The sequence below is a fragment of the Limulus polyphemus genome, unplaced genomic scaffold (assembly GCF_000517525.1).
Source record: "Limulus polyphemus unplaced genomic scaffold, Limulus_polyphemus-2.1.2 Scaffold3344, whole genome shotgun sequence".
Taxonomy (NCBI): domain Eukaryota; kingdom Metazoa; phylum Arthropoda; class Merostomata; order Xiphosura; family Limulidae; genus Limulus; species Limulus polyphemus.
This window is the reverse complement of record NW_013668954.1, coordinates 58,156-81,150: the sequence shown is the minus strand read 5'-3', so window position 1 is coordinate 81,150 and position 22,995 is coordinate 58,156. Positions and strand designations below refer to the sequence as shown.

Genomic DNA, 22,995 nt, shown 5'->3' with positions numbered 1-22,995 from the left:
CAACTGTCACTAAATATCCTCATGCAAGAAACAATGTTGTACAATCAGTAGTGGGCGAGTATAAAAGAACTGTCAACTAGATATCCTCATGCTAGAAACAATGTTGTACAGTCAGTAGTGGGTGAGTATTGAGTAGTCAGAAAACTGAATGTTTCTTCAGAAAGCAGGTCCTTTCAGAGAACATAATTTGTTTACTGTATGTTGTAATGCAGAGACACTTAGTTTACATAAACTTTTTCCATATGGGTTGGGGTCAGAGTGTGTGTCACCACGTTTTGTAGACTTGCATTTACAAATTTTATTAAACTACTATTTTATGAATGTACTTCCATAAATTTGGAAACAGATTGCAGTTTATAATTCAAATCTGAGTGTTATAAAAGTAAGTGTAAAAAAAATTTAAGGACCAGTTTCTTGTGTGTCTCATGGTACATTGTCTTCTGTTTTTGCTCAGATTGTATTGTGTGTATCATAAAATGTAAAGTCTACAGATTACCAATATTGACAAGCTAGAATATAAAATAAGAACCTCCTACATTCTCTATTTGCTGAGATATTATATTTACCAAACCCACCACAATGATTTTGCTAATCTCTTCCTCTTTTGAAAATATTTGTTTACCTGTGTTTACTTACCTTACGCACATGTTTGTAACCAATTGAAAGCCCTCATTTTCAAATACATAGTCCTGTCAGTTTCCTAAAGTATTTATGTTGATAAAGTTGTTATAACCATTGGAGAGTTTGAAGAGTGGTGATTAAGGCAATATTATGATCACAAATGATATTTTTTGGACCCAAATACAGCTTAGTTATAAAGCCTGATAAATTACAGTGGATTTTTGTGGTATCAGTATAGTAATTTATAATTTTTGGTTATTCCAAAATGCATATATAAAACATACAATTTGTTTTTTAGATTCTTCGTGTGAAATTTAATGAGGCTTAGCAAGTATATACTATTTCATAATACTAAGTAGCAGAGATCATTGTTTTCAATATTTTTTTTATTTACTATTCTATGTTTAAAAAAACACAATTAGAATTTGAGAATTTATTTGTAAATTGTAATAATATACATATATATATATATGCATATGTAATGTATGATAACCAAAATGTCAGTGTATTTTACAAAATACTGGTACACTAGTACTAAGACTAAGAAGAGTAAGACATTTTTTCTTTGTAAAGGTTAGTTTTATGCTATTTGATATGGTAACATGAGCTGCATGTGTGCCCCATGATTTACAGCTTGGATGATGGGATTATTAGTTAGATGTGATTCAAAGGTCAATAAAACAAAAAAAAAACAATATATATATAAATAAATGTATACTGTTATGAGATTTAAGCTATTTAGAATAAAGAGTTGTGGTTTTCTGTTACAATCTGCAGTCATTCTAGAAAGAAAAAAGGTAATTTAGATTTATTTCCTAATTTTTTTTATGGTGGTTATGAGGTTGGTCAAATCAACCTACCCCGTATAGAGATAGGATAGAAAAAATAACAGATAAAATATAAAGTTTTTCTTTTAAAAAACATTTGGTAATGAGGTTATAGAGATTATGCAAATAAAATTTGACAATTTTCAGATGAAGAAAAGTATTTTTTATATTGTAATATCAAAATTACTATGCATGTTGGATATTCAACATTCTGAAAGCAAAAATTCAGTAGCAAATCAATAATTAAAATATTTAAATAAAAAATTGATACATTAAGTACAAAAGCCATGTAATATTGACAGTCTGCAAAATTTTGTGAAGATACATATATAGTATCAAAAGATATAACTAATCTCATGGTTACTTTGATGGTTACATAGTAGGTGCAATGCACCTAACCCTGTAGTCAAAGAGTTAAAGGACTTATATTAGTTTGTTGACAAAATACTGTTAAATTGCTTGCTTTTGCTAGATTAATTTAGTATTGACAATAATATACAAATTATTTAAAGATTCAAAAGTCAGGTTTTTTTTCAAATTTTATCATTATAAACCAATAGTTACACAGAATTTAAGATTCTTGTATCTAGTTGTCCTATTATGCCAAATAATGAAAAGGGAACCTGTTTAAACTCTTGCTGTGAATAATTTATCTTACTAAGCAATTAATAGTTTATAGGCTTCTATGTGTAGTTGTGATGTTCACCAATTTTTAACCTATTTACTATATGTGGTCTCTGTTTTTTCTGTTCACTGCATCAACTCGCTATCTAGTAAATCTGTAAAATAACTTGGATTTTCTCCATCTTTAGCAGTGCTCACTGCTGCAACAGTGATATGTTGTCATTCAGGCTTCTCTGACAACTTGAGGGAAACTGACACATACAGGAGGAAAGAACTTGCTTACTGTATGGCAAAATATAGTGAAAGGTCAATGGGCTACATTTGCATAAAAATCTATGATTCAACACCTTGTGCAGGAACTTTAAAATCAAGAATCCATATGTGTGCCCAGCTGCAGTGAATGAATTGAAATATTCTTTTTTTATTAATACTTTTGAAAACTTATTAGAGGCTCTAGTTAGACCAATCAAATTACATCAGAACAGTGGTATATGTAATGTAAAATGTATATGTATATCATAGAAGAAAATATTTTTTGTAAATTGTTGAATAGATGTAATCTTCATGACTACTGCACCTGGTCAATGTGTTCTTGACAATAGAAACGTTAAATCTTTAGGCTGAATAACTTAAACACTGTCGTCAGAGTGAGGAGAGCTTATATTTAAATTGATAAATTAGAATAATCTCTTTCTGTTGGTTATGAATAGAACAATAGAAAATGTCAAAGAGAATTATTGGCATATTTTGAAAGACAGGATGTGCTATGAAGGGCATGGCATGTGGATTTCACTTTATTGCATATATATTTCACTGAAGCAAGATTGGAGACTACAAATTAACATTTGAGCTTAGGAATATGTGTAGTACAATTGTGAACTTTGTCAGAAACTTAGAATATCATATAGGGGAGAAAAATCTAAAATTGGCAATTCGGAACAAAGAAGTGTTGAGTGATACATAGAAGTGATGACTAAGAATTTATTTAAATATGTCCTTTTGAATTAAGAAATTAATACCTACATTAAAATTTGAATTATAAACTATGTTTTCTTGCCATGTTTATTGAAATACATTCCTAATAAAGTTGTTTAATGAAATTCTGAATGTAACTCTGTAAAAGGTCATCATGACATGCACACTTTGACCTTATTATATACATAGGTTTGATCACAATAATAATGAAAAAAAAAACATCTTTATCTGTATGAACATATTGCTGTTTTCTATTAGGAATCATAAGTGTGTGACAAATTTTACATCATATACTAAAAACATTATTTTACTGTAAGGCAGAAAAAATAAGTAAATAAAAACCAAAAGTAAGACTTTTAAAATTCAGAGATTGATCAAGCATAAGATTGAATGTTACATGTGAAATGTTTTCATGGCAATTTTTATTGAATGTAATGAGCAGTTCCACAGCCTAAAGTTTAATAATAGAATTAATAAAGATGTGCAATATGAAACTAACTGTTCCACTGTCATGAATTGAAGTGCTACTTACAAAGCTATAATTGCTTTGTAAGAATAAATAATATCATTAAATAGTAGTTAATATTTCAACAAGTGTAATTATTTAGAAAAATTATAATATACCCAAGAACTTTCTTCCGGTATTGTTTGTTTAATGTAACAGAGTACCCTCAAATAACATCTCTCACTTTTATTTTTAAGCTACAGGAAAACCTTCATATTCCACAAATACAGCTTATGCATCTCAACGTCAAGTGCAAAAGAACCAAAACTTGCAGACTGGAGCTGTTTCATCTTATTCCTACACAGGAAGCACTGTTGGAGCATCACCTTCCACCTACTCCACTTATAATACAGGAAATACAGGAAACTACTCAAACAAAAGTATTGTTTTTTTTTATTATTATTATTTATTAGTTGCTCTAAAGACCATGAGATAAGCCAGATTTTAACTACCAGTTTTACATGTAGCCTTTCAAAGTCATAGTTTTTGTACATAATCATTTTAAAAAATTAAAAAACCAACACATTTACTATAAAGTTTTGATAATTCTCATATAAAATTAATTTGTAGTATATTTGTTAAAAATCTGCTAATCCTTCAAGTAAAAGAAAATTTTCATCAGCTTCAGTATATGGACATCAACAACAACAATCAACCCAGTCTAGTGCAGCTGTTGCTTCTAACAACATTACTAACCAGCAAAATACCACTTCCATTGTACAAACTCAGAAGACCCACGTTAACACTTGGTCAGGTTTTAAAAGAGGACCAGTGAGGTTTCAAAAACCAAAACTTCCACCAAAACCAGAGCAGTTACATTATTGTGAAGTTTGCAAGATTAGCTGTGCTGGACCACAGGTTAGAAAATAATAATTATTATTTAGCAAGATGTCCAACTTGAGATTTTTTTTTGTTGTTGTTGTTGGTGGTGTATTCAATTTAAATATAACATTTGATAAGAATTCTACATGCTTAAAATTCTGAATTGTTTTAAATGTTGTATAAAATATCACTTTAGTCAAAGTTATGCATTATGTTTATGACTGTTTAACCTCTTCCATATGAGTGGGGGTCAGTGTGTGTCATCACATTTTGCAGATTTAGATTCAAAATTTTATTAGCATACTATTTTATGAATGTATGTCCATAAATGTGAAATCAAGTTATAGTTTATAATTCAAATTTTAGTATTATACATTATTTAATTTCTTAATTCAAAAGTAAATATAAAAAAATTGCTAAATGTTGATTATTTTTTTGGGTGTCCGCATGATACTTTGTCTTCTGCTTTTGCACAGATTGTATTTTGGGTGTCATAAAATGTAATATCTATAGCTTTTAATGAATTAGAAACTCAAATTACTAATATTGACAGGCTAGAATATAAAATAAGAACCTCCTACATTTTCTATTTGCTGAGATATTATATTTAGTGAACCCACCACAGTGGCTCCACGCACCTCTTCCTCGTTTGAAAATACTTGTTAGCTACACCTACTTCTCTATAGTATATGTTTATAACCAATAGAAAATTCTTATTTTGAAATATGTAATTCTTATGCAGGATAAGCTGGCATTACCATTGCATGGCTTGAAGAGTGGTGATGAAGATGATATTATGATCAAAAATGAGATTTTTTAGACCCAAATACAGCTTAGTTAGAAAGCCTGATAAATTACAGTGGATTTTTACGGTATCAGTATAGTAATTTATAATTTTTGATTATTCCAAAATGCATATGTAATACCTACAAAAAATGTTGTTGTTTTTTATAACCTCCATCTGCAAAATTTGACAAGGCTTACAAAGTATGACGAATGAGTACAAAAACTTCGTAACAACATCATAAGAAGTATAGATCATTATTTTCTATATATTTTTTATTTAATGTTCTTTGTTTTAAGAAAAATAATTGAAATGTTTCCCAACAAACTTTAATAACATTCAAAAGCTAATATTTTTAGAAATACTAATTCTAATTATATGATTTTTTACACAGATATTATTTAAAAAGATTTTCAAGTTTTATGAAGTTTGATTCATTAGTTTGTGATCTCAAAAATGTTGACTTGTGGAATTAATATACTTAGGTTCCAATGTCATTAAAAAGGTTAAAGCTCAATTGGAGTAATGAATACTTGAATAGAAAATAGTTAGCTCGATCTGTTGTTGGTTTTGGTTTAAGTGCAAAAACAAAGTATCTACAGTATCAGATGGTGCATAGAGATTGAAAACCTGAAGAGGCTGTCGAAAACATAAAATTAAAACAATTACATAATGGTCGTATCAAATGAAGGCGACAGTTGAATATATGACACTAAGCTCTTTTGGCCCTTCTGAGGGAAAAGTGTTTTATTGTTATCATAAGAATGCATGTTTTATTGGATGCAGTTGAAGAAATACTTAATATTATAAGTTGTATTGTGCACAGCCCTATGTGAATGACGTTAATGCTTTGCACCTACCTTGTTTCTGTAAAACTGTACATAGAATTGTTTACTATAATTCCAAATTTACTATGTATATCTTCATGAAATTTGGCAAGTTTTATAATAATTGTTGTACAAAAAATATTAGAATTTTTACTAAAGATTTGTCTGTGAATATACTGAGTCAGTCTGACTAGTCTGCGTGCAAGGTGATTTTCATGTTAAGAATAGAAATACTTTTTCATCTTAAATATTTCATTTGCATAACTTCTAGAACCTCCTAAATAAAAATCAAAAAGCGTTTTTTTTTTTTCATTAGAACTTTATCTGTTATTTTGTCTACCTTAACATTAAATGTATAAAGTAAAATCAAAAATACCTTCTTTTTTTATACTAGAATGGATGCAAATTGTAGTAACATTTATAATTATGTATATTAAGAGCTTTAGGCATCTCAAGTTTTTGCATCTTCTCTCACTTAATTTTACTGTTCTATTGCTCTTAGCACCGTATATAACTATGGTGACAAGCAGTAAATCACTGGGTGATATCACAGACTAAACAAACAGATCACATTACATCACTCATGTCTAACTGCTTGTTCATTGTTCAGGGAGTGATGACAAGATTTTTTATTTTCTTTCATTTAAGTTTCATTTTCAAACTTAAGTTGTTTTTTTTTTCAATTTTTACATTTTACTTACTTTAGTTAGAAAAACTATATGTATCAATAAATGAAAAATATACATAGAATAACTAGACATTTAATACTTTACCATAGCTCTAGGCTGTTTATACCTGCTTTTGTAAACCTTATTTTTTTCTAACTATGTTTGTTGTCCCAAGAATATTTCAACTGGTAAAACAGAATGCCCCAAAATTTCATTATTTGCGGAGCATGATCTTCAGTCTATACATCAAATTCTGCTTGAGAAATTATGTCTTTTACTAAGATAAATAAATATAGTGTCATCATAATCACACAGCTCACAAAAACATGTACCATTGAGAATTCTATCTATCTAAGCTGCAGTCATGCTTTGTTTGATGTAGTTCTTCATCAGACCAGTCCAGTATTTCCTATTCTTAGCATACTGTGTCCATCTGATTCATGTTTTCCCCACCATATTGTTCCTCCATCTTCTCTTTTGCTTTCCCTTAAATCTTTTCCATGTCCCAGGTTGCCATTCCATTGTTCTAAATGTTCACCTGTTATTGGAATACCTTGCTACAAGCCCGGGCCCATTTCCATTTAGTTTTTAGAATGAACCTCAGTGCATCTATTATATTTGTTGTTTTTCTAATTTTGTCATTTCTTCATCTGTTTTGTAGTGTTATATGAAGTATTTTTCTTTCCATAGCTCCTTGTGTGGTTTCTATCTTTTTCCTTATCTCTTTTGTTAGTGCCCATGTTTGGCAGCCAAATGTTAAGGTTGGTAGTACACACTGATCCAAGATCTTTTTCTTCAAAGTAATGGAGAAATCTTGATCCTCTAGAATTTCTATACACATTCCAAAACATTGCCATATTGTTTTTATTCTTACCATAATTTCTTCCCTTGTTGTGTTTTCCGTTTTGAGGGTTTGTCCTAAATATTTGTACTATAACACTTTCTCTGTTTTTTCTTTCTCAGTTTTGATGGTATCTGTGTCATGATAGTTGGTCATATATTTGGTTTTTCCCTTATGTATTTGTCAATTAAGTGCGAGTAAATTTAAAAAGCATGAAAAGTTTGGAGGAGTTTCTGTGGTGGATGTAACAAGTTTACTAATAACTCAGAAAATATAAAAGGTGGAAGGTTCTTAAATTAAATTCTGGCCTGTCAGTATTTATAGTTGGTGAACATTCTGAAACCCTTATAAGGGAAGAAAGAAAATGTAAAAAGGAAAATTCAGAGAGATATCAAGCGACACAGAGAGCGAAGATTGAGATTTTTTTCAATATTTCCTTTTAAAAGTTATGAAATTAAAACTTAGTATAAAATTGAATTATGAAATATGTTTTGATGCAATTATTATTGACATACATTAAATTTTGAATGTAATTCCATAAAAGGTTGTGACATGCATTTTGACTTAGCTGTATACATAGGAATAAACAATACTTTTTGCTTGATTTTAGGCTTAAGGTGTATGGTAAAGTATTGTTACGAAAGAATTCAAGTTTTTACAGTGTTAACTGTAATCAGTTCCTTTTGTATAAGTTTTCTCTTAAGTTTTATTTGATATTACAACAGGCTTATTTTTAACAGATAATTCAGAATTTTATTTACTTTGAATTTTGTGTAATTTATCTTCTAACAGACATACAGGGAGCATTTAGAAGGGCAAAAACACAAGAAAAAAGAAGCAGCATCAAAACAGGGAAATAATGTACAGAATCCCCGGGGAGGAACGTCTCTTCGTTGTGAACTGTGTGATGTTACTTGTACTGGAGCAGATACCTATGCAGCACATATTCGTGGGACTAAGCATCAGAAAGTGAGTTTGCAAGGGATGGATACATCTTAGACTTAGTTGTTAAGGTCATCCTATCTTAAAGTGTTAATGTTTAAGCTGAATGTAATCAAATTATAAACTGCAGGTTGTCCATTTTTTATGTCTCTAGTGTAATATATGATTATCAATAATTAATGATTAGTAGCCCTGATAAAGAATGACAGAATTCATTGTTTCACTGTAACTATCATTTTCAGTGTACAAATGACAGCAGGACTCACTTTTGTTATAAACTTTGCAAGATAATCTGGGAATGAAAAGTAATATTACATTTAGAATGTAATTACAGATAACATGTATTTTGGGAAAATACCTTTCTCATAAAATAAGTAATATGTGTAGTTTTAAGAAGAAGAAAGTAAAATCCTCATTACATGTAATGTGCATGTGATTTTATAGAAAACTAGTATTGGTCTGTAAGCTTGTACTTCAGACTGAATATTTAGAATTCTGTTTGGTTCTATTCATGCATTACTCATGGCTGTTTTCCATACATTTTAAGAAGCCGATAAGAAAAAAATCGTTCATTTACTTAACAAAAATTATTGTGATTATTAATGCTTTATTGTTGTAGTGAAAAACTTGTCAGGAAATGAATGGTAATGAGAATTGAACAATGTCTTTGGAACTTGGAATGTACGACACCTTGTAGTAACAAATAAAGAAGTAAATAACATAATATTGGGTTATTAATTCTTATTTAAAAAATCTTATTACTAAATGACTTAAAAAATGATAAATGCAGTTCACTTGCTTACTGTTATTCAATCTTAACAGTTGATGTTCATGAAAATGGTGATACATAAGTAAAGCCTAGACCATATCCTAGCTGGCCTGACAAGTCCTGGTATTGGGCAGAATGCCTTGTCATCCCTGGATGTAGCAGATGTGGTTGACATAAATATTCTTCTTTACTTTCACTTGTGTGTTCTTAAACATAATTCAGGTTATTTCTTATTAGTCATTACCAGAACTGTTCTTATAGATATTATTTATGAATTCATAGGTTGTGAAATTGCACACAAAACTTGGCAAGCCAATTCCTTCAGATGATCCTGTAGTGATTAGTACTGCCTCATCAAAAGGTTCCAAAGGTACTGATGGTAGTAGTGTTAAAGCAGATGTTGCATCTGGAGACAAGAAGACAGTTTCAGTGCCCAAAATAAATTTTGTGGGTATGAATTGCTCTGACTTGTGTAAAACGTGAAGCCTAAATATAACAGTTTTATTAATATTGATTTTATGCATCTTAGATTTCAGCTGTGTATAGAACTTTCTAATTAGTTTATTATCCAATTATGTAGCAGTGGTTTCAAGTTCTTAAAAAAACTAAATAGGTAATAGAATTTAACTTTATCAGTTTTTTACTTAACCATACACACTTCCATAGAATAAAGAACTGTATACTGATAAACCATACTCTAAAATAATCTTCTTCTTTTTTTCAATAATGATGCCTCATCTTGACAATAAGCTTATCAAATCAGTTGTCACAAAAATAATCAGCTAATCTAAATTTGTTTTCCCAGTTATTACTGTCTTTCATTATTTCAACAATTCATTAATCAAAATTATTTCTTCCACTTATTATTGTTCTCGATTATTCAAACATTTCATCAGCTCTCTGCATATGGGTAGAATCAGTTTGATTGACCATGTAACTACTACACACTCTAATGTTGATTACAAGCTCTGAGTAAACACAATAAATCTGTTTTACATGTATGGGCAAAGTGCTCATGTCCTAACTGTATTATAGAGTTACATTTGAAATTCAATGATGCTAATTTAGTATTAATGTGTGGTAATAAACATGACATAAAAACACAGTTTAGAAGTCATTTTTATGTTAAATAAGTTGTATAATCTTAATTTTCAAAAGATAGTATTATAAGCCAGAAGACAGAGTACCACCATGTCAGTTTTTTTTCCTCTACTCTTATAAAGGACTTTAGATTATTCAACCAATCAGCAAATGATGTATGTTGGGAGCTGCAATTATGTGTAAAACTGTTTTGAACAACTATATATATATATGAATATACTTTATCAGATATAGGAAAAATTTGTTAAAAAGAAATGTAATAAAGCAGAAGATGCAAATGTCAAGGTGCTTTTGAATCAGACTTCTAAATTTGGAGTAATGTATAATTGTTGGTGTTATAAGTGAAGTGAATAAGGTAGAGTCTTAATTACTTCAGTCCAGGAAGACACAATCTCAGTACCTAATTTATTATTGCCTTTTTCCTTGTTTTCATGATAGGTGGAACAAAACTAAATACAACTGGATCTCAAGACAAACAGGAAGAAAATAAATCAGAAGAAAAAACTGAAGGTAATAGAGGTTTTTTTGAATTATTATTCAAAATATTTGATAAATGATATGTAAGAATTTAGGAATGTTATTCCAGGTTTGTGTAATCCAATAAAATTTAATGTAAAGATGATCTAAATTTTAGTTTGTTTAACTGAAATCATTTTAATTATTTTTTTTGTTTTCTTTGGGCAGTTATCTAAAGGATCTAATAAAGGAAAACACTTTGGTTGCTCATTTTGAGAAAAATATGCTATACAAAATAAATATAAAACCTATATAAGTTTGTTAAAAGATATTAATTTTGGAGGAGAAAATATACTCACAATAAAACAATATTAATTATTTCTTAACTCTTGTTATGAGTATGTCAAAGTACATGTCATGATCTTTTTTCAGAGTAACCTTCAAAATTTAATTAAACTACTATATTATCAATGTATACAAATAAACATAGTATAAAAAGGTGTTTAATAAATCAAATTTTAATTTATATAAGCTTTAACACACACTACTGGCAGCTCAAAGTGTGCATGTCACAACTTTTTAGAGAATTACATTCAAAATTTAATTAAACTACTTTATTATCATATTATACAAATAAACTTGTCATCAAAATGTAGTTAATAAATCAAATTTTAATATTCTATAAGTTTTAAGTGCCTAGTTTTATATGGAAATATTTAGAAAATCCTCAGTCTCTGATAGTATGAGAATTGTTATATTTTCTCTCTAAGTCTTCTTCTTCTCTAATTTATTTATCGCCTCTCCTAGAAGGATGGAATTTAATGTAAATTACTCATTATAATATAGTTATTACTCAGGCAAAGAATAATTTTTATAGCTTTGAATCTTATATGATTATGGAGCCATAAACTAGAAAATCAGACCCACTTGCAATGCCCATCTGTCAATCCTCTCTTTCGCAAGTTGCCAGTAGCTATCTTTGATGTTTAATACTATATTATTTAGATCCAATAGAAAGCCAATACTTTAATTCATCAAATGACATATCATATTATATTGTTATCCAAGGCTAGCGGCATACAAATCTCATAGGCAAGGAAAATGGCATTCATATGTGAAGAGATGAGTTATCGTCTCAAAATTAACTCTCTCACTATAAGCTTGGTCAATTTGTCAAGAAATACAGTACTTATCTGGGTATTCTTTTTTTTTCTTTAGTGCAGACTGTCAATAAAAATTAACCCTACTTTTTGTATACTATGGTACTAATACACTAAATTTTATATTTAATTATTCACCTAAGAACACAGAATAATGTCATGTAAAATGCAGACAGTATTCTACAACTATCATAATTTTTTTGGCTTTCTATCCATGCAATGAAAGCTGTTAAAATTTAGCTAAGCTCACTGATGGGAATAAAGTTTCAACTGGAAATGAACTAAACAATTCTCTGTAGAAATAGTAGAAATAAGGCCTATGTGTATAACATGGTAACTTACACAGGACTAAGTAGAAGTCAATGTCCCTTGATAATGCATGACAAGTTTTAAAGCTTTTGAAACAAAAGATCAAGAAAACGAAAATCAAAGTTTCTTTAACAAATGTAAGTCTCATTAAATTGAAGTCATATGAAATTTGAATACGTTTGTGTTATACAATGCTGAGAAAAAGAATGATGTTATCACAGGTGCAAGAGTACAGGGAGCACTGTTGGTGGAGGGCTTTTGCTGCAAAACATCATCATAAGTTTAGGTGGTAATTACCTGTTTCTGGAGGATTGTTAACTGTTGGGAATGTTTTTGCCTTTTTTTCAAGGTGCTGTGGATTACCACATGCTTACTGGGCCTCCTACTACATCCTGTTAGCTGATATTCTTTCTCCTTGGTCAGGAATGGCTTATTGAACAATGAATTTAATCTGATTTGCTTTGTGTAGTGCCTTACCATTCGCGGTATGACCATATCCTTCCAGTTTCTTTATGGATTTCCTTCTTGGTTATTTTTCTTTTCTTATTTTTTGCCTGTGTCCTATGATATATATATATATATATCTTGTCCTTCACTCCATCAACCCAAATCTTGGGATTTAACTTTTTCCTCCTTGCTTGTTATTAGAGTTTATTCTGTTTCATTTCTCTAACAGTTCCTCTCACACCTAAATGCCTTGTCCCCTTCAAATTCTGATTTGCAGACATATTTCCTTTCCTTTATAGATTCCCTGTTGTTTGTATCTATTTGGCCTGCTTGGGGATAGGGCCCCTTGCCTTCAATTTCACTCACTGGTTCCCCATTTTTGCGTATTCATCTTTTTCTCACCACCCTCTTGTATTCCCTCTCCTCCCTCCACCTTTTGATTGAGGCTTTTCATCCTGCTGTAGTTGATTTTTCTGTAGAAGTTCATTCTTTTCTCTTTGCCAGCTTAACCTGTTCCACTTCTGCTCTATCCCATCTTACTTTGTTCACCTGCCATAACTGTACTCTTTCCTCCTCCTTGTGTACATGGTTTACATTGGGCTCCCATTCTTTGCCTGTACATCTAGGGTGGTGTTATTTCTCACTGGAGACCTGGGTTGACGTTGTACAACTTCAGACCTCATTTTCTTCCTAGGTTTTTTTTCTTTATTTCTTAACCTTGCTCTTTGACTCATGTTCCTTGTCTGGATCATTCTACCCCTAATCTTCCCATTCCAGGTTCCAGGCTTTTCTCTTTTTTTCTCATCTTCCCATCATCTGACATCTGGCTCATTGCTTTTCTTGTTATTGACTATCCTGTCATATGTGACTTTTCTTCTTTGACTGCAGTTAGTCTAATTTTCTGTCAACAATAGTTTTTTTTCTCCCCCCACAGTCTTTCTCCCAACTTCACTCCTCTTCCCAGTTCCTTTTGTCCTTCCTCTTAAGCTGTTAGGATAAACAATGGTAATTTTCTTTTACATTTTTCAGTCATTCTAGAAAGAACAAATGGGTAATTTAGATTTATTTAGTATTTTTTGTGGTGGTTACAAGATCGGTCAAATCAACTTAGTACATATAGGTTTGGGTAGAAAAATAACAGATAAAATACAAAGTTTTACTGAAAGAAAAGTTTGATATTCATATAGGAAGGAGGTATTAGAGGATACATAAATGAAGTTTGAAAACTATAAGATGAATAAACGTATTTTTAGTCTGAACACTTGTCAACACCCTGACAAGTCTTTAGAAAAAAATACTTCATTAAAAAATTAATTTTTTGTGTAAGAAAGATTGATTGCTAAACTCATGCCATATTTTGTGAATATATGCTCACAACATTGAAAGTTATAGTTTCATGGTTATATAGTGGTTACAAGGTCATTCAGAATGACCAAGCCCATATGGAAAGAGTTAAAGGAAGGAGATAAAAACTTTTCAGTGCTGCTCTTATGGCTCAGTTATAAATATGTGGGCTTATAATGCTAAAAACCTTGTTTCGATACCTGCAGTGGATGAAATAAAGATAGCCCATTATGTAGCTTTGCATTTAACAAAAACAAAATATTTTTCATCAAAAAGTGAAGAATAACTAATTTAGTGAAAAATTTTTGTGAAGTGAATAAATAATGGACTCATTTTGACCTGTATCAAGCCCTTGGTCTATTGGTGAAGGGTTGAGAACCTTTCATTTAGATTATGTAATATTGTGTGATACAAGTTGTCTTTGTGAAACATTCTTGAGACCTTCTATCAAGAAGTAACTTTACTGGAATACTTTTTAGTTTATCTGCAGCTGCTCAGCATAATATGCTATAAAACACTTCTATTTTCAAATTAAAATAAAAGTGTACATTAGAAATATCATTCTTCCCCCAGATATAAAATATATCAAACTGAAAATTCTACAATAACAGTAAAGAACAATCATGTGATAATCAAAAACATCTATGATCATAAAATCATGATGAACTGCCTTTCATAATTGGTCATATCATCTATTTTTTCCATGAGAACATTGTAAAATGGTTGATTAAGATTAATTTAGAAAATTAATTTTCTATTTATTGGTATAACTTATAACAATATTGATGTGTGTATCTACTAATTTAACTATAGCCATGACCCACAAAACATTTGCAGTAGTTTTCATGCCCTTCATTTGAATTTTCCTTATTTTATCATTTTCACACATGCCATTTAAGTTACGCTTCTTGGAAGTATTATGTGTTAGATCAATAAATCCTGGTCTGTTTGAAAAAATTTTGTGGTCAGATAAACAAACTCACGTAGACGTAACTTTATTTAATGAAACTGCACATGTAAAATAAACAATAAAGTAATGGTACTTATAATAGTGTACAGAGTAAGAAACAGTTGTGACCATTCATTGTATGACACTGTTTTATGAGTTGAAACAAAGAAACTCACAAAAAATGAAGAAGAAAACCAGTAGTAAAGAAAAAAGTAGCTAAAGGTGTTTATAGCGGACTATGAAATAAACCAAAGCCCAATTATTGCAAACTCTAAAGTAAATGTAAAGTTGTAATGAAAGCAAACCTATCTGAATGTGTGTTCACAATGTGATAAGCATATGGTTTCGAATGAACTGTGCATGCATATTTTAGACCTAAATAAGTCGAGAATTCCCATAAAAATTGTATTTAGTGTAATGTTAATTTTTTGTCAGGAAATTACATGTGGGTTAAGTGTTTTTTGTGTGAAATACTTTGCAAAAAAAACACTAAAGCTGGAATCTAAGCCAGTTGTTGCGTGACGAGAATGACACTATGCCATCGTACACCATACTTGTTGCATTGAAAAGTTTGACTAAGCAAAAAAGAGGTACAGTGATTATGAATTGAAAAGCCAATATGCAATCTGGTCTCCTCAGGCATAGTCCTTTCTAATAATATGAGATTTGTAACATTTGATTGAGATATTTGCGAAAAAAGTTCTGGACAGACAGACACAAGCATATTATTTATATAGAAGTTATATAAGCTAGTGGTGTACTGTTAGTAGTTCTAATAAAAACTGGCAGGTTAGAAAAGTTAATTTCTACTCATTGAGTCTCAAAATGTTTCAGAAAAGTTATGCTTGTGACTTTTGTTTTAATAAAGTATGCACTACATGCAAGTTGTTATAGTGAAATTAACATTGTAATGTTGCTAATACAATTAAAGTTTTCAAAAAATGTTTACTATAAACTAGGTGTTATAGCATTTAACTTACATTTTTGTTTTTAGATACCAAAATTGATCTTTCTAAACTGGATTCAAAAGCTGATATTCAGCCAGTGGGTAAGTACTTATTTTTGTACATCATGTTTAAGATGTGATGAATGTTCAGTATTATTAATAAACTGAAATAAGAAGATACTGCTGTTCTGTACATACTCCAATACTGTGATCTTTTCCACATCTTCATGGAACTCAACTTGTTGATTTGTCTGTAAAAGTTCAATTAATTATTTCATTTTAGACATGTGCTGTAGGTTTCTGAACTTTTATCTAAATCCGCGAATGGCTTCTAAAAGTTATTTTGCTCACATATAAATAATCGAGTAGGTTTATACATTGATGGGTGCTTTTAGAACAGTATAGTTTTTTGTTACAGGGCAAGATTACATAGATGAAATAAAGAATGATGATGGTAAAATAATCAGCTTCCAGTGCAAATTATGTGAATGTCGATTTAATGATCCAAATGCTAAGGAAATGCACATGAAGGGCCGTAGACATCGCTTACAGTACAAGGTAAGTATAACAAAGAAAAATTTCTGAAACTATTACAGGTAGATAAATTTGTACTGGGTTATTATATCAAAATGAAAAATAAGACTCAAAAGCAGATAATATAAAGTAATTTTTAAACAAGTAATGTTAAAGGATATATTAATTTTTAGCAATATGTACAATTATAGAACTACACACTTTTTAGCTGCGTACTTAATATTGGTTATTACTGTAGTTTTTGACACATTCATGAAAAGAAATTTCCTCTTTTATGTAAGTGTTCAAAAAAAACATTTAATTCTAGGTTATAGGTGTTTATTTTTCTTCTAAACTCTGGTGTAGAGTATTTGGTATCAGCTAATGAGTATCTTTTGCATTCTTGACTTTTTTTACATTTGTTGAATGAGAATGTAGTTTTATGTAGTATAAGGATATGTAGCTTGAACATTACTTTCTTTGTTGCAAGCTGAAAACAAAAATTAATATTTGATTTCATTACAAATTTTTTTCAAATATTTTATTTCCAAAAGGCTTATGGAGTTTAATGAAAATTGTAAAATTTCATTGTAATATTTTTGTATTTATTGTTGTCAACAGAAAAAGGTGGATCCTGAGCTTGTAGTAGATATCAAGCCAAGTTTACGTCAGCGCAAAATTCAAGAGAGTACCTTACGTCGGCAGCAGCTACGTGAAGAATTTTATCGACGGCGTGAAGAAGAACGTTGGAGAGAAGAATTGAGGTAGGGTAATTTAGTTTAATAGGGTTTGTCTTTTGTCTCAAAACATTTCATATGATACATTCATGATGTTTTCACATGAAAGATTGTTGTTAGTATGTTAAAGTTTCTTTTTTTTTTTCTCCTTGCATAAATATTGCCAGTCTGAGGTTCATATTTAAACAACTTTAAATCCTAAGTCTTTTCCTCTAACCCTGTTAGGGCTGGTGGGCACCTTTCTGGAGTCAAGAAGGCACTGAGAGCATGTCTTCATAATAGATTTCACAATTTAAGTAAAAATAATAGTTTTAACTGTATTTTAACATTTTTGTTTAAAGTATCTAAGAATTGGTATTTTGTAACTTTGAAAAATTTATTTACTGCAATTTTCAAAGAAAATTTTTTTAAATGTTTGAACTTTGATCTCTGTGCAGTTCCATTTGGTGTTGCCTGAAAAACAAAGCCCTAACATATGTTTTCTGGAGTTTTCCTCCCTATCCCAAAATATAAATTCATATTTACCCGGACTCTGGCATCTCTTACAAATAGATTTATGTAAAGTTTTATTATTTATGACATTTACTATCCCACAATGACTGTTTTCAAAAAATGTATGTTGAGAGGCTTTTATAATATTACAGCAAATGAGCTGGAGACAGTAACTAATAAATCTTAGCCTCCAAATGAGATAGAACCAATGGCTAAATATGATCGGAAAGAAAAGATTCTTATTTTTGAAAGTCATTATAAAGTAAGTAACACTTGGGTAAGTAGGAACGTATGATTTCTGGAAAAGTAAGTAGTGGAGATTGTCAGACTGGAGATCAAAAGATTCTAATGCAAACTTAGAAACAAGTGTAAGATTTTTTAATAGTTTCTTTTGAATGTGTTCTTATCTGTGATAATTTTTTGTGTTACATAATGTATGTTTTAAAACTACAGGAGAATTCTTTTATGAGAAGACAAGGTAATGATATTTAGAGTTAATGGGTATGATAAGCTAAGAATTGTGTGACAGCAAGCTATTTAGATGACAGAAAAGCTTTCTTATCAATATGTATTTGTAAATTTATTATTCAACATACAAGAAAATACAAGAACTCATTAGTTATGTAGTGTATGTGTATATTACGAGTGCAGATTGTATTTATACAAGTCAGTGCTCTTACTGTTCATCAGTGTTTTATGCTATTTTTGCAGCTACTTAACTGTTTCAAAAGCTCAGTAGGTAAAGATACATTGATGAAAATAAAACAAATTAGACCTAATTGAATACATAAAATGGAACTATCTGATCAATAGTATCTAAAAAAAACAAATCTGTATTTCTTTCTGTGATATTTAGTAATAGTTATGTTCTTTGTATGTAAGAGCTTGTAAGTTTTATGAACATACAATAAAATGAGTGTGGTGTTATTAGAACAACACAGGCGCAACAGTTATAGTTTTATCCAAAAGATAACTATTGAATACATTTACATGACTTTAGGCACAGAATTGAAAAACAGAAACTCTAAAGTGAAAGGAAGCATTTTTTTTAAATGGTATTTCAAAATTTTATTTTGAAAGTTGAAACATCAGAACCTAAAATATGATGCAAGTACTAAATCAATTTATGTATTTTTTCAGTCACAAACTATATTATATAGAAAATGTGTACAAAATTTCATGCAATTAGGTAACCATTTTAAGTGTAAGAACAAAAAAGCAAGTGGGTAATATCATGTCGACCCCCAATGGCTCATTGGTAAGTGTGTGAGCTTATGATGCTAAAATCCAGGTTTTGGTAACTGTGGTGAGCACAACAAACATAACACATTTTGTAGCTTTGTGCTTAACAATAAACAAATACACCATATCACCCCACTTTGGTAGGGTTAATATTGAACTTCAAGTTAAAGTGGGTATCAAAATACAACTATCATAAAAATAAATAATTATTTAGAGAACATACAACTGTTGCCCTTGGTGTGAGGTTACATCGGTATTTCTAAATGTACAGTACACAATGTGAAGTTATTACTTGCAAAAAAAAATGTTGAGTATTAATAAATGTACTTTGTTTTATTTACACACGGTGTTATAAAATTGATTGTCTTAAAATTGCATTATAAAAACCAAATTTTTATCAAATATTTAATCATCCACACTATATTTTTTATACATAACAATACACTAATAAAAAAGAATATATACTGTTTTTAAGCAGTAGATGTAAAAGTGCTATCCTTAATTGTTAAGCATAATAATCAGCCATGAGATAATTAAAATTCAGAAAAAAAGGAGCTTTTAAACATAAAAATTGAATATGGGATTTACCTTTTACAGATAAGTGTATGAAAAAAACTAAATGGATGCCAAACTTTTTAATACTTAAAGCTCACCATGTTTTTATATTAGTTATGTTCTATTTTACACAGTTCTGTGGTTGTTTTAGACATAAACATATGATTTCAGTGGAATCTGAAAAGATGTGAAAGTTTATTTTCTTCAACTCTTACCAGACTGTGAGTCTCAAAATGAAAATATCAATATCAACTTACTAATGTTTTTTTGACAGTATTTTGTGATGCAGCTCAATTAAAACTAAACAGTTGGCCTAGTATTTCTTATCCAAACTGCTACCTTGTATAGAGAATTGTTACTATCATGCTACTAAATATTAATAAAATGTTTTCTGTCTGTAAGTACAACTGTATTTTTTTTTAGTCATTTTATGTCATAGTATAGTTAACAGTTATACTAAATGTCTAAACAGGACATACCTTTTTATTAACAACTGTTTATCAATACTTCAAGACTTATGGAAGAAGAAGAGAGAATGTATTGGGAAGAACGTCGTAGATTTGAAGAAGAAATTGAGTTTATGGAGTGGCAAAGACGCTCTGGTAGGGATCCTAGAGGCCTACCCCCAATTCCTGTACCACCACGTTCAATGTTTGGACCTCCTCCTATGATTCCCCCAATAATGTCATCTGTGGTGAGTAAATCATTTAACAGAATTAGGAATCATGCTGATATATGTCAATTTTACCATTATCTTTAAAGTATTATCACTTGGTGATAAAATATGCTATCTGCCAAAGAAATCTCAAGCTGAAAATTTTAAACATCGAGGTACAAGGCTACACTTACTAGAAACACGTTTAGATCTCTGTTTTAAAAAATGGAAAGTGAGTGATACGTGGAAATATGAGACTACTTCAAAAATAAAGTGGAATAATAGAAAAATAATAAAGTAAGATGTTGTAAGAAAATCTTAACATGAACTTTTAAATATTGTAACATACATTGTTGAAATAATAAATGGAATAAGAATCAAGTATCACTGTTTCTATTTGAAATTAAGTTCAAAGAGAATATAAAGGTATTTAAAGTTTGAAGATATGTGAAAAGTACTTGTTAGAAATGACTATTCAAAGTGTCTTCCTGAAATGTCAGCATCAAGCTTTGTAAAAAGTGTCACTTCTCTGGTGAAGAGCAAATTTATATTATTATTATTAGATCCAGAAATTGAGTAAATAATCTATACATAAAAATAAAGTTACAGATAACATTAAAAGCAACTAACAACTAAAGCTTTAGAATTAAGGTCATTTTATAACATGTATGTTATAAAAATGTTAACAAAAATACTTTGTTTGTAAAATTTGAGTCATATAAAAAAAAACCTGTAGGAACATCTTGTATATATACATGAAAATCCTTTTAGTTTCAAGAATGTAATTCAGTTGGCATATGAAAACATGAAAAAGAGAATCCTTGTCCTGATTATAACCCTGTGTGCATGGGATCAGTCAGTCGACCAACCCTTAACTGGAGAATTATTGTTTGCTATGATTCCAAATTAACTGTGTGCAACTCTAATTGTATTTTTCATAAGATGTTATGTTAGGCCTTTTATTTTTAACACTACATTCCTAGTTTACTCCCTTATGGGTTTTCAAGAATTAAAAGAGTGTATAATAACAGTATTTCAAACACACTATATTCATCATATCTATTACTGATGGTGGGTTTCTCTCAATCTTTAAGTTGGTTGAGATATGGGATACAACGAACACTGTAGTGGTTGGAATACTATTTACATGGGCCATTATTTACAACAACAGTTGTTATAGTATGAATGCCTTTTAGAAGCTAACAAAGCATGATATGTTTAATTATATTTGTTGTAAGACATTATATTAGGTCTATTATGTTTTTAACACTACATTCCTAATTTAGTCCTTTACAGATATTCAAGAATTAGTTTATTTTGTTTTATATTTCATACAAAGTTACATGAGGGCTATTTGCACTAGTCCTCCCTAATTTAGCAGTGAAAAGACTAGATGGAAGGCAGCTAGTCAACATCACCCACTGCCAACTTCTGGTCTACACTTTTACCAATTAATAATGAGATTGACTGTCTTGTTATAACTCTTCCCATGGCTGAAAGGGCAAGCATGTTCAGTGATGGGGATTCCAACTCACGACCTGAGTGCCTTAACTACCTAGCCTTCAAGAATTGGAAGTGTGTGTAATAATAGTATTTCGAGTATGCTGCATTTGTCATATCCATTGCCCATGATGCATTTCTCTCAATCAAGAGCTCTTCAGGTCGGCTAGGATATAATGAATACAGTAATCGCTGGAATACTATTTATATAGGCAATTCATTATGACAACAATTGTTACAGCTAGCAAAACATGATATAATTATCCCTCTTACCATGGGCATCTTCTTCTGTGCATGTCATGAGGTTTTAGTAAGTTAGTTACATTCAAAATTTAGTTCAGCTACTTTGTTGTCATGGTATATGAATAAATTTGACATAAAAATGCTGTTAATAAGCCAAATTTTAATAGTATACACGTTTTAAGTTCTTAGTTTTATAAGGCAGTATTTAAAAAAATCATGAATTTTCCCTAGTATGAGAACTGTGACATTTTCTCTCTGTGCTTTCCCTCTTTTCTAATTTATTTATCAACACTCCAAGAAAATTTACCATACATTACTTATTATAATGTCACCATCATTCAGGCAAAGCATAATTTTCATAGCCTTCAATCTTATTTAGTTACAGAGCAATATAATTGTAAATCATACCCCTCTTGCCACACCCACCTGTCACATTCTCTCTTACAGAAATTGCCAATAGTTCTCTCCTACATTTAATACTAATTTATTTATAACCAATAGAAAGCTAAGGTTTTAACTATCAAATGATATGTTACATTATGTAATTTTTTGCACAGAGAATTCTCAATTTTGCTTTTAGTTCAAATGTTATTCCCACCAGAAACACATTAGTTTAGCTGAATTTTTATTGGCTTTTGATGTAGAGTTAAAAAGCCAGAGAATTGTATGTTTTTAAATGTGATGATTCTGTGTTCTTTGGAACATTATTTAATTAACACTCAATACAGGCTCGGTCAATTTGACCAACCACGTGACCTTTTTTATACTTGTTTAAAGTCTTTATAGATTTAATACTTATAACTCTCAATATAATGGGTATATCTTCACAAAATCTGGAAGTCTTTCACATACAAAAAGTCATATTTCTTAGTGAAGTATTTTTAATAAAATAAGATAAAGATTTGCCCATGAATATATTGAATATTTGTTTTGAATAGTCCGTGTGAAAAGTAATTTTCATGTTCAAATTGAAAATACTTTTTCTCATATAAAAAATCTCAAATTTCCTTTGTGTAATCCCTAAAACCTCCTAAATGCATTTCAAACATTTTTTTTTTCAGTAAAACTTTATAGTTTATCTGTTATTTTCTCTACCCTATCTCAAAATGGGATCGGTCAATTCGACTGACCTCATAACCAC

General features: G+C 30.0%; 1 protein-coding gene across 4 annotated transcripts in view; it reads left to right on the top strand.

Moving 5' to 3' along the window:
* The window catches only part of LOC106469185 (zinc finger RNA-binding protein-like), a 67,294-nt gene that overhangs the window by 12,068 nt on the left and 32,231 nt on the right, over window positions 1-22,995 (top strand). For 3 of the 4 annotated variants that reach the window (XR_002612817.1, XM_022397623.1, XM_013929650.2), the window contains exons 5-13: window positions 3,750-3,932; window positions 4,175-4,410; window positions 8,287-8,463; window positions 9,488-9,656; window positions 10,745-10,816; window positions 15,966-16,019; window positions 16,336-16,475; window positions 17,052-17,194; window positions 19,970-20,150. Coding sequence is in view for 3 of the 4 variants with exons in the window: in XM_022397623.1 (XP_022253331.1) it covers window positions 3,750-3,932; window positions 4,175-4,410; window positions 8,287-8,463; window positions 9,488-9,656; window positions 10,745-10,816; window positions 15,966-16,019; window positions 16,336-16,475; window positions 17,052-17,194; window positions 19,970-20,150 (1,355 nt within the window). In the remaining variant the exon portion in view is untranslated. The remainder of the gene's footprint in view (window positions 1-3,749; window positions 3,933-4,174; window positions 4,411-8,286; window positions 8,464-9,487; window positions 9,657-10,744; window positions 10,817-15,965; window positions 16,020-16,335; window positions 16,476-17,051; window positions 17,195-19,969; window positions 20,151-22,995) is intronic. The other variant, XM_022397624.1, reaches the window with a different exon arrangement.